The sequence below is a fragment of the Mercenaria mercenaria genome, chromosome 4 (assembly GCF_021730395.1).
Source record: "Mercenaria mercenaria strain notata chromosome 4, MADL_Memer_1, whole genome shotgun sequence".
NCBI classification, from domain to species: domain Eukaryota; kingdom Metazoa; phylum Mollusca; class Bivalvia; order Venerida; family Veneridae; genus Mercenaria; species Mercenaria mercenaria.
The window spans coordinates 83,571,577-83,585,201 of NC_069364.1; the positions used below are offsets into that span (position 1 = coordinate 83,571,577).

At 35.9% G+C, this 13,625-nt stretch overlaps 1 protein-coding gene across 2 annotated transcripts in view; it reads left to right on the top strand.

The window, feature by feature from the left end:
• The window catches only part of LOC123553037 (zinc finger protein 629-like), a 32,287-nt gene extending 19,808 nt beyond the window's left edge, over window positions 1–12,479 (top strand). Inside the window, exons 3-6 of one of the 2 annotated variants that reach the window (XM_053541839.1) lie at window positions 5,835–6,064; window positions 6,182–6,836; window positions 8,651–8,890; window positions 10,445–12,479. In XM_053541839.1, the coding sequence (XP_053397814.1) occupies window positions 5,835–6,064; window positions 6,182–6,836; window positions 8,651–8,890; window positions 10,445–10,989 (1,670 nt within the window). In that variant the 3' untranslated portion in view covers window positions 10,990–12,479. Of the gene's footprint in view, window positions 1–5,834; window positions 6,837–8,650; window positions 8,891–10,444 lie in introns of both variants that reach the window. The other variant, XM_053541838.1, reaches the window with a different exon arrangement.
• The last annotated feature ends 1,146 nt before the right edge of the window (window positions 12,480–13,625 follow it).

The following is a 13,625-nucleotide window of genomic DNA, read 5'->3' on the forward strand; positions in this document are numbered from 1 at the left end:
GTTACCACACTGGCAAACAACTTGTATCACCATAAGATCTTGGTTCCTTTCTTGAACTGGCCAGATTCCTTTATGGGTTCCAGAGTTATGGCCCCTGAAAGGGCCAGAATTAGCTATTTTGACCTTGTCTGCACAATAGCAGCTTCATTTATGATTTGATTTTAACCAAACTTGCACACAACTTGTATCACTATAAGATCTTGGTTCCTTTCTTTAACTGGTGAGATTCTATTATGGGTTCCAGAGTTATGGCCCCTGAAAGGGTCAGAATTAGCTATTTTGACCTTGTCTGCACAATAGCAGCTTCATTTATGATTTGAATTTAATCAAACTTGCACAAAACTTGTGTCGCCATAAGATCTCGGTTCCTTTCTTGAACTGGCCAGATCCCTTAATGGGTTTCAGAGTTATGGCCCCTGAAAGGGCCAAAAGTAGCTATTTTGACCTTGTCTGCACAATAGTAGCTTCATTTATGATTTGATTTTAACCAAACTTGCACACAACTTGTATCATCACAAGATCTTGGTTCCATTCTTGAACTGGCCAGATTCCATCATGGGTTCCAGAGTTATGGCCCCCTAAAGGTCCAAAATTGGCCATTTTGGCTTTTGCAGCCATATAGAGACTTCATTTATAGTTTTATTTGATACAAACTTCCAAAATATCTTCAACAACAATAAATCGTGGATTCCATGACAAATCAGATCCAATCGTAGGTTCCAGAGTTATTTTATATCAGATTACCTCCCCTGATTGTAATCAAAATGGATTTATATCAGTAAGTATTTATACGACTTATTTGAAATTTCATTATTGTCATTAGTTGGACTGAGACAATCAGGGTAGATAACTATGGACTGATTTTATGTCAAATTACCTCCCTTTATTTCAAATTAAAATGTGTATATCTCTGTAACTAATGAAGATACTGATACGTCAACAGATTTATTTGGCAGATCCTTCTTTTGTACACTTGCAGTAATTTTCTTTTTAATTACTTCCCTTTTTCGTTACTATAAATAGCTTATTTTTAGTAACTTTTTTATTATTGGCCGTAGGGAAAAACCGAGGCCACTTTTCTGTGGTAAAACTTGAATGGTACCTCCAATTTTTAGGTGTATTTTGACATATCTGTACCTTTAAAGAATTTTTTTTTTTTTTTTGGTTAAATTTCTTCCCTTTGTTGTTCCTGTCCTTTCGACTTAGATATTTTTTCTGAGGACCTTCTTGTCCTCAAGTGCAATGAAAACAGGTGAGCGATATAGGGCCATCATGGCCCTCTTGTTTAGCATTGTTTTTATGCACAGGTTCAGTAACTCTACGTATTTACAAAAGTATGCCCCTTTTTAGCTCACCTGCCACATAGTGACAAGGTGAGCTTTTGTGATCACCCTTCGTCCGTCGTCAGTCCGTGCGTGTGTCCGTCCATCAACAATTTCTTGTCTGCACAATAGTGGTTTCATTTATGGTTTTATTTTAACCAAACTTGCACTACACTTGTATCACCATAAGATCTTGGTTCCTTTCTTGAACTGGCCAGATCCCGTTATGGATTCCAGAGTTATGGCCCCTGAAAGGGCCAAAATTAGCTATTTTGACCTTGTCTGCACAGTAGCAGCTTTATTTATGATTTGATTTTTACCAAACTGGCAAACAACTGTATCACCATAAGATCTTGGTTCCTTTCTTGAACTGGCCAGATTCCTTTATGGGTTCCAGAGTTATGGCCCCTGAAAGGGCCAGAATTAGCTATTTTGACCTTGTCTGCACAATAGCAGCTTCATTTATGATTTGAATTTAATCAAACTTGCACAAAACTTGTGTCACCATAAGGTCTTGATTCTTAAGTTGAACCAGCCGGATCCCTTAATGAGTTCCAAAGTAATGGCCCCTGAAAGGGCCAAAATTAGCTATTTTGACCTTGTCTGCACAATAGCAGCTTCATTTATGATTCGATTTTAACGAAACTTGCACACAACTTGTATAAACCACAAGATCTTGGTTCCTTCCTTGTACTGGCCAGATTTCTTCATGGGTTCCAGAGTTATGGCCCCTTAAAGGTCCAAAATTGGCTATTTTGACTTTTGCAGCCATATAGAAACTTCATTTATAGTTTTATTTGATACAAACTTCCAAAATAACTTCCAACAACAATAATTCTTGGATTCCATGACAAATCAGATCCAAACATAGGTTCAGAGTTAATTATTTTATATCTGATTACCTCCCCTGATTGTAATCAAAATGTATTTATATCAGTAAGTACTTATAGGACTTATTTGAAATTGCATTATTGTCATTAGTTGGACTGAGCCAATCAGGGTAGATAACTATGGACTGATTTTATGTCAAATTACTTCCCTTTATTTCAAATTAAAATGGGTTTATCTCTGTACCCAATGAAGATACTGATCTGAAATTTCATTTATGTCAACAGATTTATTTGGCAGATCCTTCTTTTGTTCACTTACAATAATTTTTTAATAATTACTTCCCTTTTACGTTACTATAAATAGCTTATTTTTAGTAACTTTTTTATTATTGGCCGTAGGGAAAATCTGAGACCACTTTTCTGTGGTACAACATGGATGGTACCTCCAATTTTTATGTGTTTTTTGACATATCTGTACCTTGTAAGAATTTTTTTTTCTTTTTGGTTAAATTTCTTCGCTTTGTTGTTCCTGTCCTTTCGACTTAGATATTTTTTCTGAGGACCTTCTTGTCCTCAAGTGCAGTGATAACAGGTGAGCGATATAGGGCCATCATGGCCCTCTTGTTAGCACATCTGACTTTTTGTCATCACTTGATCGGCGTCGGGGTTGCCTGGTTAAGTTTTATGTTTAGGTCAGCTTTTCTCCTAAACTATCAAAGCTATTGCTTTGAAACTTGCAACACTTGTTCACCATCATAAGCTGACTCTGTACAGCAAGAAACAAACTAACTCCGTCCTGCCTTTTGCAAGAATTATGGCCCCTTTTGGACTTAAAAAATATCAGATTTCTTGGTTTAAGTTTTATGTTTAGGTCAGCTTTTCTCCTAAACTATTAACGCTATTGCTTTGAAACTTGCAACACTTGTTCACCATCAAAAGCTGACTGTGTACAGCAAGAAACATAACTCCATCCTGCTTTTTGCAAGAATTATGGCCCCTTTTGGACTTAAAAAATCAGATTTCTTGGTTAAGTTTTGTGTTTAGGTCAGTTTTTCTTCTAAACAATCAAAGCTATTGCTTTAAAACTTCAGCAGACAGCTCTTGTTGGTTAAGTTTTTGTGTGTTAGCTTGTTTCTCAGTACCCTGCACAGACTTGCACAGAACAGGTTTCATAACTCTGTTTTGCATTTTTAGCATTTTTAATGAGTTATTGTCATCACTTGATCGACGTCTGCGTCGGCTGGTTAAGTTTTATGTTTAGGTCAGCTTTTCTCCTAAACTATCAAAGCTATTGCTTTAAAACTTGCAACACTTGTTCACCATCAAAAGCTGACTCAGTACAGCAAGAAACATAAGTCCATCCTGCTTTTTGCAAGAATTATGACCCCTTATGGACTTAGAAAATATCAGATTTCTTGGTTAAAATTTGTGTTTAGGTCAACTTTTATCCTTTATGGTCAAAGCTATTGCTTTAAAACTTGGAGCAGCTATTATTTGCAATTAAAAGCTGACACTTCACAGCAAGTACCATAACTCTGCATTGTTTTTGCACGAATTATGGGCCCATATGGACTTGGAAAATCATGGGTAGGTCAATATTTCTATTATACAGAGACAAAAAAATCAGATGAGTGTCTGCACCCGCAAGGCGGTGCCCTTGTTAGACTAAGCCATTTTCAGCTCGACTATTCAAAGAAAGGGTAGAGATATTGGACTCTCCTATGTTTCTGTGTCCATGCCGGTGTCTGCGTCATGATTTGTTTAAGTTTTTGCTCGTGTATCTCAGTAACCATGTGTGTGTGAATGGATTGAAACTTCACATACTTATTCACTGTGATTAACAGACTTACACTGCACAGGTTCCATAATGCTGTTATGATTTTTTACAAAATGATGCTCCTTTTTATCTCACCTGAGCATTGCTGAGTTATTGTGATCGCTCGATGTCCGTCGTCGGTCTGTCGTCTGTCAACATTTAGCTTGTGTATGCGATAGAGGCTGTATTTTTCAACTGATCTTCATGAAATTTTGTCAGAATGATTATCTTGATGAAAGCTAGGCCAAGTTTGAAAATGGGTCATCTGGGATCAAAAACTAGGTCACTAGGTCAAATCAAAGAAAAGCCTTGTGTATGCAATAGAGGCTGTTTTTTTCAATTGATCTTCATGAGTTTTTGTCAGAATGATTACCTTGATGAAATCTAGGCCAGGTTTGAAGATGGGTCATCTGGGGTCAAAAACTCGGTCACTATGTCAAATCAAAGAAAAACCTTGTGTATGCGATAAAGGCTGTATTTTTCAACTGATCTTCATGAAAGTTTGTCAGAATTATTACCTTGATGAAATCTAGGCCAGTTTAAAAAATGGGTCATCTGGGGTCAAAAACTAGGTCACTAGGTCAAATCAAAGAAAACCCTTGTGTATGTGTTAGAGGCTGTATTTTTCAATTGATTTTAATGAATTTTGGTCAGAATGATTACCTTGATGAAGTCTAGGTCATATTCGAATATGGGTCATCTTGGGTCAAAAACTAGGTCACTAGGTCAAATAATAAAAAAACCTTGTGTATGCAATAGGGGCTGCATTTTACTCAGGGTCTTCATGAAATTTGATCAGAATGTTTGTCTGGATGAAATCTAGGTCAAGTTTTACATCTGGGGTCAAAAACTAGGTCACCCAGTCAAATTAAAGAAAAACCTTGTGTACGCAATAGGGGCTGCATTTTACACTGGGTATTCATAAAATTTAGTCAGAATGATTGCCTTGATGAAATCTAGGTCAAGATAGAATATGGGTCATCTGTGGTCAAAAACTAGGTCACTAGGTTAAATCAAAGAAAACCCTTGTGTATGCAATATATTTTTCAATTGATCTTCATGAAATTTGGTCAGAATGATAGCCTTGATGAAATTAAGGTCAAGTTTGAATATCTGGGGTCAAAAACTAGGTCGCTAGGACAAATCAAAGAAAAACGTTTTGTTTGTAATAGAGGCTGTGTTTTTCAATTGAGGTTCATGAAATTTGGTCAGAATGATTGCCTTGATCAAATCTAGGTCAAGTTCGAATGTAGGTCATCTTGGCTCAAAAACTAGGTCACCAGGGCAAATTGAAGAAAATACTTGTTTACACTTAAGAGACCACATTTTTCGTCCAAATCTTAAATGAAAATTGGTCAGAATATTTGTTTCCATGAAATCACTAGGTCAAACATGTTTACACTGTTACGGCGAGCGACCTAGGGCCATCTTGGCCCTCTTGTTTTACTTTTCTGGTTAAGGTTTTGTATGAAAGTTGGTAACTAAGTACCCACTCTTGTTGGTAACTAAGTATCCACGTTTAGGTCAACTTTTCTCCTTTACAGTCAAAGCTATTGCTTTAAAACTTGCAACACTTACTCACCATCAAAGCTGATACTTCACAGCTAGTACCGTAACTCTGCATTGTTTTTTGCAAGAAATATGGCCCCTTTTGGACTTAGAAAGTCATGGGTAGGTCAGTATTTCTTTTATACAGAGACAAAAAAATTAGATGAGCGTCTGCACCCGCAAGGCAGTGCTCTTGTTACAACGTAAATATTCTTTCAACTGACAATGCTATTGAATAGTAAGAGCATTACAGCTCTTTTTTAACCTTGGAGCCAGGTAATAGTCTGTTGTCTAATTATGTCTCTTGCACTTTTTCAGTATTATCGGAACAGACAGTTGCAGATATCAGAGCATTTGGCTACCAGTATATTTTTTCAGATGATATGAAATACCCAGATCAGAGCATTGTCAAGTCCGAATTTATAGAGATAAAATCAGAAGTTGTTAATGTAGACGATGAACTGGATACTGATTCAGAAATATTTGGAAGTCCCCATGGAGATAATGCGATACAAAAAACATGGGGAAATCCTCTTGGAGATAATGAGGTACCTGAATATTCTGGAACACCTCTTGGAGATAATGAGGTACCTGAAACTTCTGGAACACCTCTTGGAGATAATGAGGTACCTGAAACTTCTGGAACATGTCTTGGAGATAATGAGGTACCTAAAACTTCTGGAATACTTGGAGAAAATGAGGTACCTAAAACTTCCGGAATACCTCTTGGAAATAATAACGTACCCAAAACATCTGAAATTCCTGTTGCAGATCTTGAGATGCCTGTGACATCTGGAAATCCTACTGCAAATTATAAGTTACCGATGTCAACTGCTTTTGGTACTGCCAATTATATGAGACATAAAAACCCAATTATTCCCACTGCAAACTATCAAGTGCGCACAGCATCTGGAATTTTTCCTGTAAATTATATGGGCTTTAAAGCACCCACTCCTGATGTTGCAGGTGTACCAGCATCTGGTTATGTGTCAGATTTGGTAACAAATGATAAATCAAAACCTACTGGTGTTGTCGGCGTTCCAGCTTCTGGTTACGTGTCAGATTGGGTAACAAATGATAATTCAAAATTTACACACCAACTAAGTCGTTTCCGGCCGATTCAGAAAAGCACCAGCTCTAAATGTAATGTCTTGGATGAGTTTGACAAACACATTCCGTCAACAGGGAGAATAATCAAGAAAAATGAGGACAAAGGTGATACAAACAAAATCGATAAGGCTCCGGTCGAAATTCAACAGAGGAAGAGGCAATCATTTAACTATTTGTTTTGTCCCGATTGTGACTCAAAATTTCTTACATGTAAGTGCAAAAAAAAAGTGAAGCTTTGATTTTCAGCTGGACAGAAGAATAGGTAGAGCTGTTGGTCTCACCCATTCGTCGGTCCGATTTAAATTTTTGTATGTAAGCTGGTATCTCAGTAGCAACTTGTGGGAATGGATTTAATCTTCACACACTTATTCTCTGTGAAAAACTGACTTATATTGCACAGGTTCCATAACTCTGTTTTGCTTTTTAAGCTAACGTGCCACTTAGTGACAAGGTGAGCTTTTGTTATCACCCTTTGTCTGTTTGTCCATCCGTCATCTGTCCACAATTTCTTGTGAGCACGGTAAGAGACTACATTTTGCAATCAATTTTAATCAAACTTGCACACAACTTGTATTGGCATATTAATATCTTGGTTCCTTTTGAGCAACAATAGATCTTAGATTCCATGATAAATCCGTCAGATTTAATCATAGGTTGCGGATCCTAAATGAAAGAGCCAACATTTGTTAATTTTTACCTTGTAAACACAATAGACGTGACTTGACTGTACATTCGATTTTAACCACACTAGTCTTACACACAACTTAAGTCACATTAAGATCTTGGTTCCTTTGAAAACCGGCTTGATTGCATCATGAGTTCTAGAGTTACTGCCCCTGAAAGGGGCAAAATTTTCTATTTTGGCCCTTTCAGCCATATTGAGGTTTCATTTATACTTTGATTTGATACAAAATTGCACAGAATGTTTGTCTTGATGATCTCTAGGCTAAGTTCGAAACTGGGTCATGTGGAACTTGGTCAGAATATTTATCTGTATGATTCCAAGGCCAAGGCAAACAGATGAGCGATATAGTGTCATCATGACCCTCTTGTTACAAAATTATGCCCCTTTTTTGACTTAGTAATTTTGGTTAATTTTTAAGTATGTAAGCTGGTATCTCAGTACCCACAAATGGGAATGGATTGAAACTTCACACACTTGTTCACTGTGACGGTCTGATATGCATTGTAGAGGATTCATAACTCTGATTTGCATTTTTACAAAATTATACCCTTTTTCAACTTGTATTTATTAAATTGACAAGGCTGTTGAATAGTCGAGCGACAGCTTGTACATACAGTAAAGTTAGATATTTTTGTACAAGGCTTACAGTCTGTCAGTTTTAGAATTGGAAGTTCTGCATGTGGTACAATGTTTTCAGTGTAAGGTAACTTATGAAACATCAGAGGACAATTTACAATAATCACAAGAAAAAGTTCTTGTCTTAATTACACCGTTAGCCAATATAGCAGAAATAAAACCCTTGCAAAAAATTCTGGTGTTACAGTATTGAAAAATGCAGCCTATTTCAACTTTGTGTTGATGAAAAGACCACCTACCTGGTGATGTTAAGAACTGTAAGACTAAGAGTGTGAATACAGTGATGTCATTAATACCTGTGGGGAACTCATTTTCTTGTACATTCTGTTTGCGTCAGTTACGGAAATAAAATCAACAAATAACATCCCCTTTCATTTTATCTTTCACATTTGAAATATGTGAAATCATACCCTCCTAGATTAACATTAATTTAAAGCTGTTTTGGCCAAAAGAATGAAGTTTTATATGCATGTGAACTTAAATTTATTTCCCAGTGACTACATGTATATAAAATGAGCATTATGTTAGTATGAATGCTACACATTACACTACAAAATTACGTTGTTTCTTTTTGCCATTGAAAAGTCGCTATACATTAAAGTTTGCATATATATTCCCATACAGGTTCTGTGTGTATGTTTACACTGTACCTGTAATTTATACATAGGGCATTCTTTAGCACATTTCGAAATTACTTTGATAGATGAACAGTTATGGAAACACAGAGATGAAGCGAGACATAAACTACCTAAATTGCGGCCACTTGGCCAGATGAAAAAGAAGTTCAGCCCTGAGGAGCTAATGAAGATGGGATTTACAAAATGTACAGAATGCAGTAGCTACTTTCCGACCCAAAGAAAATTAAGACAACATTTATATGCGAGTCATAGAGAAATAATGCCCCCTCCAACCTGTCCAGTATGTGGAGAAGACTTTCAATCATGTAAAGTATATTTTTTTGTTGGTTTTTGTCCCTATCATGGCCTAATTGTTCGAAACTTTAACAGGCTGTTAAACTAACCACCTGGGCCCAGTTGTTCGAAACTTTAACAGGCGATTAAGCTAACAGTTGATTAACTTTTAGTGTAATATTTTGACACTTTAGAAAACTTAGAAAAACAAATGTATCATTTAAGGATTATGAACACTTTAACGTTGTTACAGTTGAATTAAAACATCATACTAGTGTTTCCCACAAAGATTAGTATTTTTAATCAAAATTTAACAGGTGATTAGTTTAACAGTCTGTTAAAGTTTCGAACAACTGGGTCCTGTTTTATTTCTATTCGTAATACTGGTCTTGTTGGGCATTACTAGACTAAGTACAATGTTTAAATTTTACTGTAAAGACATTTTAGTTTTTATAATTCTTAACTCATACATTTGTTTTTTCTAAGTTGTTTAAGATGTTTGAATATAACTCTAAAGGTTAATGGACTGTTAGCTTAATCGCCTGTTAAAGTTTGGAACAACTGGATCAAGAATGAAAAAAAAAAGATTTGCATGGGAGCACAACAGAACAGCGACAGAAATTTGATCACTGGGTCTTGTAATTGACATGCCTGAGCATAAAAACAACAGAAAGTCAAAAAATATTGACAAACATCTACAATGTGACAACTATATTAATTTAATTTTTTTTATAAATCTAAAACATATGACATTTATGATATCAGTAATTTTGTGTTTAAACCACATCATTGTTTCAAGTTTGTTTTTTCCTTATTTTTTATCGTTTTGTATTGCCAGTTCTGTATTGCCACGAAAAACCTCGAGTTGATGCGATATTAAATAGATTTGATTATCATTCAACAATGTCAGTCAGACTATGACAATTTGTCAACACAACATTTTGATCAATTATCCTGTTTTTGGTGTTTTGTCGGGATGATATCCTGTCAGGTCAATGAAATATGTTGATGTTTATTTTCTGTCAATATGCTGTCACAAACCAGTTTAAGCTGTGCCTCTTGGTCATTCTATTTTGCCAGGTCATTGTCATTATTGCATGAATGGATTTTCAAATTACATAGTACAAACCTTATTCATATCAAGAACATTATGTTTTATCTGCAAACTTCAGTCTTCTTGCTTAAAGTTGAAGTTGGAAGATTTTTTATGCATTGATGGATTTTCAAGTTTTTTTGTTTTTTTTTTTCCACAAAAACAAAAACTAAAGTTTGAAATGAGTATATAGAAATCATTTTATAGTTGGTTAGCAGGTCATGTTTGCAGTCATTCCGTTGCACAAACCACACACAATTACCAATAAGTACATGTACATGTATTTATATGCCATATACATATCGCATATATAGTCCAAGCAATAGAGTTAACAGTTTTGGGTTTAGAAATAAAATCTGTATTAAATTTTTCTGCAAATGACGACATTTATGGCACAACATCAGTCAAAGACTGTTAATTTAAAAAAAGTTTTTTACGAAGTTTGATCTCTTTTTTTTTTATACCTCAAATTACTTTTTTGCTCTTTTGCCAGACAAAGAACTATACAAGCACAAACGTGAGAAGCAACATAACGACAGTTTATGGCGTCTGAACAGCTATCAGTGTGATACTTGCGGTAAACATTTCACCAAATACGAAAACTTCAAACGTCATAAACAGATGTCGTGTGGAAAAAGTGAGGCAGAACTCGAGGCACTACGTGTACACCCATGTGAAATCTGTGGGAAACGATTTACAACATTAAGATCTGTAAAGCACCATATGAGCGTAGTTCATGAAACAGATGAATCAGTCTGTGACATTTGCGGAAAAGTGTGTAAAAGTAAATTCGCTTTACGTGGGCATAAACTTAGACATAGTGAAAAGAACAGGAAGTTTGTCTGTGATGAGTGTGGTAAAGGATTTTTTACCAGTACAATTTTAAAACAGCATAAACGTTGCCATACTAAAGAGAAACCATTCAAATGTCCGTTGTGTGAGTACACATGCTCAGTTCCCGGAAATATAATTAAACATGCGCGTAATGTGCATAAACAGCAAGTACTACCAGTGAATTTGACAGATTCAAAACAGTAGCATTCCACAGACAGTAGCTGAAAACATATTTGGGGATATATATTGCTTTTGTGCTGTCTGTCTGTCCATCCACCCAGACTTTGCTAAAAGAAATCAGTACCAGAGCTAGTTTCACATATTCCTTATTTTCTAGGGGATTTATTTTTGATGGAGTAATGGCCCCTTTTTATTCATTGAATTAAGTTCTAATGAGAAACTTTAAAACTTCTCATGAACCACCTGATTGATATCAGATTTGTTCAAATGGTTCAGCTCGGGCCCCTTTTATAGGGGCTGTCAAAAGCTAAAAACAGAAAATCATATAGTGTGCAATTTACAACATTCTCAAGTGAACAACTTGGAACCGTCATGGCACTCTCATACATTTCATTCAAACTACGCCTCCTACATGTATACTACTGATTGGATTTAAATGAAACTATATAGGATTGATTAACAAGCATAATAGCACATGGGCTTTTTGGGGTGTTTAATTTTGATGGAGCTATGGCCTTTGAAATAGTGATATATTAAGACCTTATTTCCAATCAATAATAGGCTTGATTGGAATAGTAAGGTCATAGTTATGTGCCCTTGATTGATAAAAAATGCAGTGTTTGGGAACCTTTATTTCATAATCAAGCCTAATCATATTCACAAAGAATGTATATACCAGTAATCTCTTTCAGCTTCTTATATGGGCCAGTCAGAAAAAATGTGTTATGTGCTGTTGGATTATCAATAAATGAGCCATGCCATGAGAAAACCAACATAGTGGGTATGCGACCAGCATGGATCCAGACCAGCCTGCGCATCCGCGCAGTCTGGTCAGGCTCCATGCTGTTCGCTTTTAAAGCCTATTGGAATTGGAAAAACTATTAGCGAACAGCATGGATCCTGACCAGACTGCGCGGATGCGCAGGCTGGTCTGGATCCATGCTGGTCGCATACCCACTATGTTGGTTTTCCCATGGCACGGCTCAAATGTAATATTTCACTATTTACACTCTAGCACCTTCATTCCTGAATGAATCATACCACATTTACATAGAATGAATATACTTGTAATGTCAGAGTACCACCAGTGTATTTAATAATTCTGGTTATGGAAAATACTAAAATGTTCAAACAGATATGGGAACCCACTCAGGCTTTCGCAAACCAAAGTGCACTGCGCAAACAATTTAAAGCCCAGTGTGGGCCCTATTAATTTAATTCAATGTTAGATTGGGTAATATTTTTGGTTGTATTTTTATCAGACATACAGATTTAAAACTCATGAATAATAAAAAAAGTATTACCTCAGATAGTATTGATACATGTTGACAGAAAAAAGAAGTTCAGATTGATATTTGGAAGTCGCAAAACACTTAATAAAAGCAAGATAGAAGTTATCCAATCTCCATTCTTTTTAATGTGCTTTCTTTATTATAGCCTGTTAGAAATTTATAGTAATAGTTCATAGATATTATAAGGGTTACATATTTAAATAAATATTCTACAGAACTCGGTGAATGACTTGTCTTAGTACTTTTAGCTGTCGTAACAAATCAAAGAGCATAGCATTTTATGACAGTAAATCTCAAGGTGCTAGTCCAATGCTCTAACCACTGAGCTAAAGGTTCGACTCCCTGATGCAGTTGTCAGAGATTGGCTTTAAACATACATGTTTACATCACTGATTCCCAGCTGTTCATGTAAGGTCAGGCAGAGTTCGTCTTGGATTTTAGGCCGAGTTGTATTTGTTTCTCATACATGTATATTTATAGTTTGGCATAATTTTGCTTTGTTACCAATAGTGTAAACCAATAGATGAGGTATATTATTATTAACAGCCAATTTATAAGTGAGATATCTGTAAAGAAAATGATGAATGCTAATATTTCACAGTCGGGTTTTGTTTTTGATTTGAATGCCAACTGTTTGCTGTTTTAATTTGTTATGCTCCCTGGAGGGGAAGTATATAGTCGCCGCTTCGTCCATCCATTATCTGTCCGTCCTGCAATTCTTGTCAGGAGTATTTCTCACCAACCACTGGTTGGAGTTTAGCCATACTTCATAGGATGGTTCATCATCAAGGGAGATATGCATTTTTAGCTCGACTATACGAAGTATAAGGAGAGCTATCCTACTCGCCCCGGCGTCTACGTCGGCGTCGGCATCTTTCCGCGTCCCCACCTTGGTTAAAGTTTTGGTGCACTTTCTCTTTTTTCAACTTATCTCTGTAATTACTTGATGGATTTGATTCAAACTTGAAATACTTATTCCTCATCATCATCCACATCATCTAAGCAATACTGTAGTACAATATTTCATGAATTATCCCCCCTTATCACATAGATTTTAAGGTTAAATTTTGATGCACTTTCACTCTATCTCTGTTATTACTGAATGGGTTTGATTCAAACTTAAAATAGTTGTTCAACATCATCACCCACATCATATGACACAAGATGCATAACTTTGGCACAAGTTTTCATGAATTATTCCCCTTTTTACTTAGAATTTCAGGTTAAAGTTTTATGCACTTTCACTCTATCTCTGTTATTACTGAATGGATCTGATTCAAACTTAAACAATTGTTCAACATCATTACCCATATCATATGACACAAGGTGCATAACTCTGGGACCAGTTTTTTCATGAATTATTTCCCC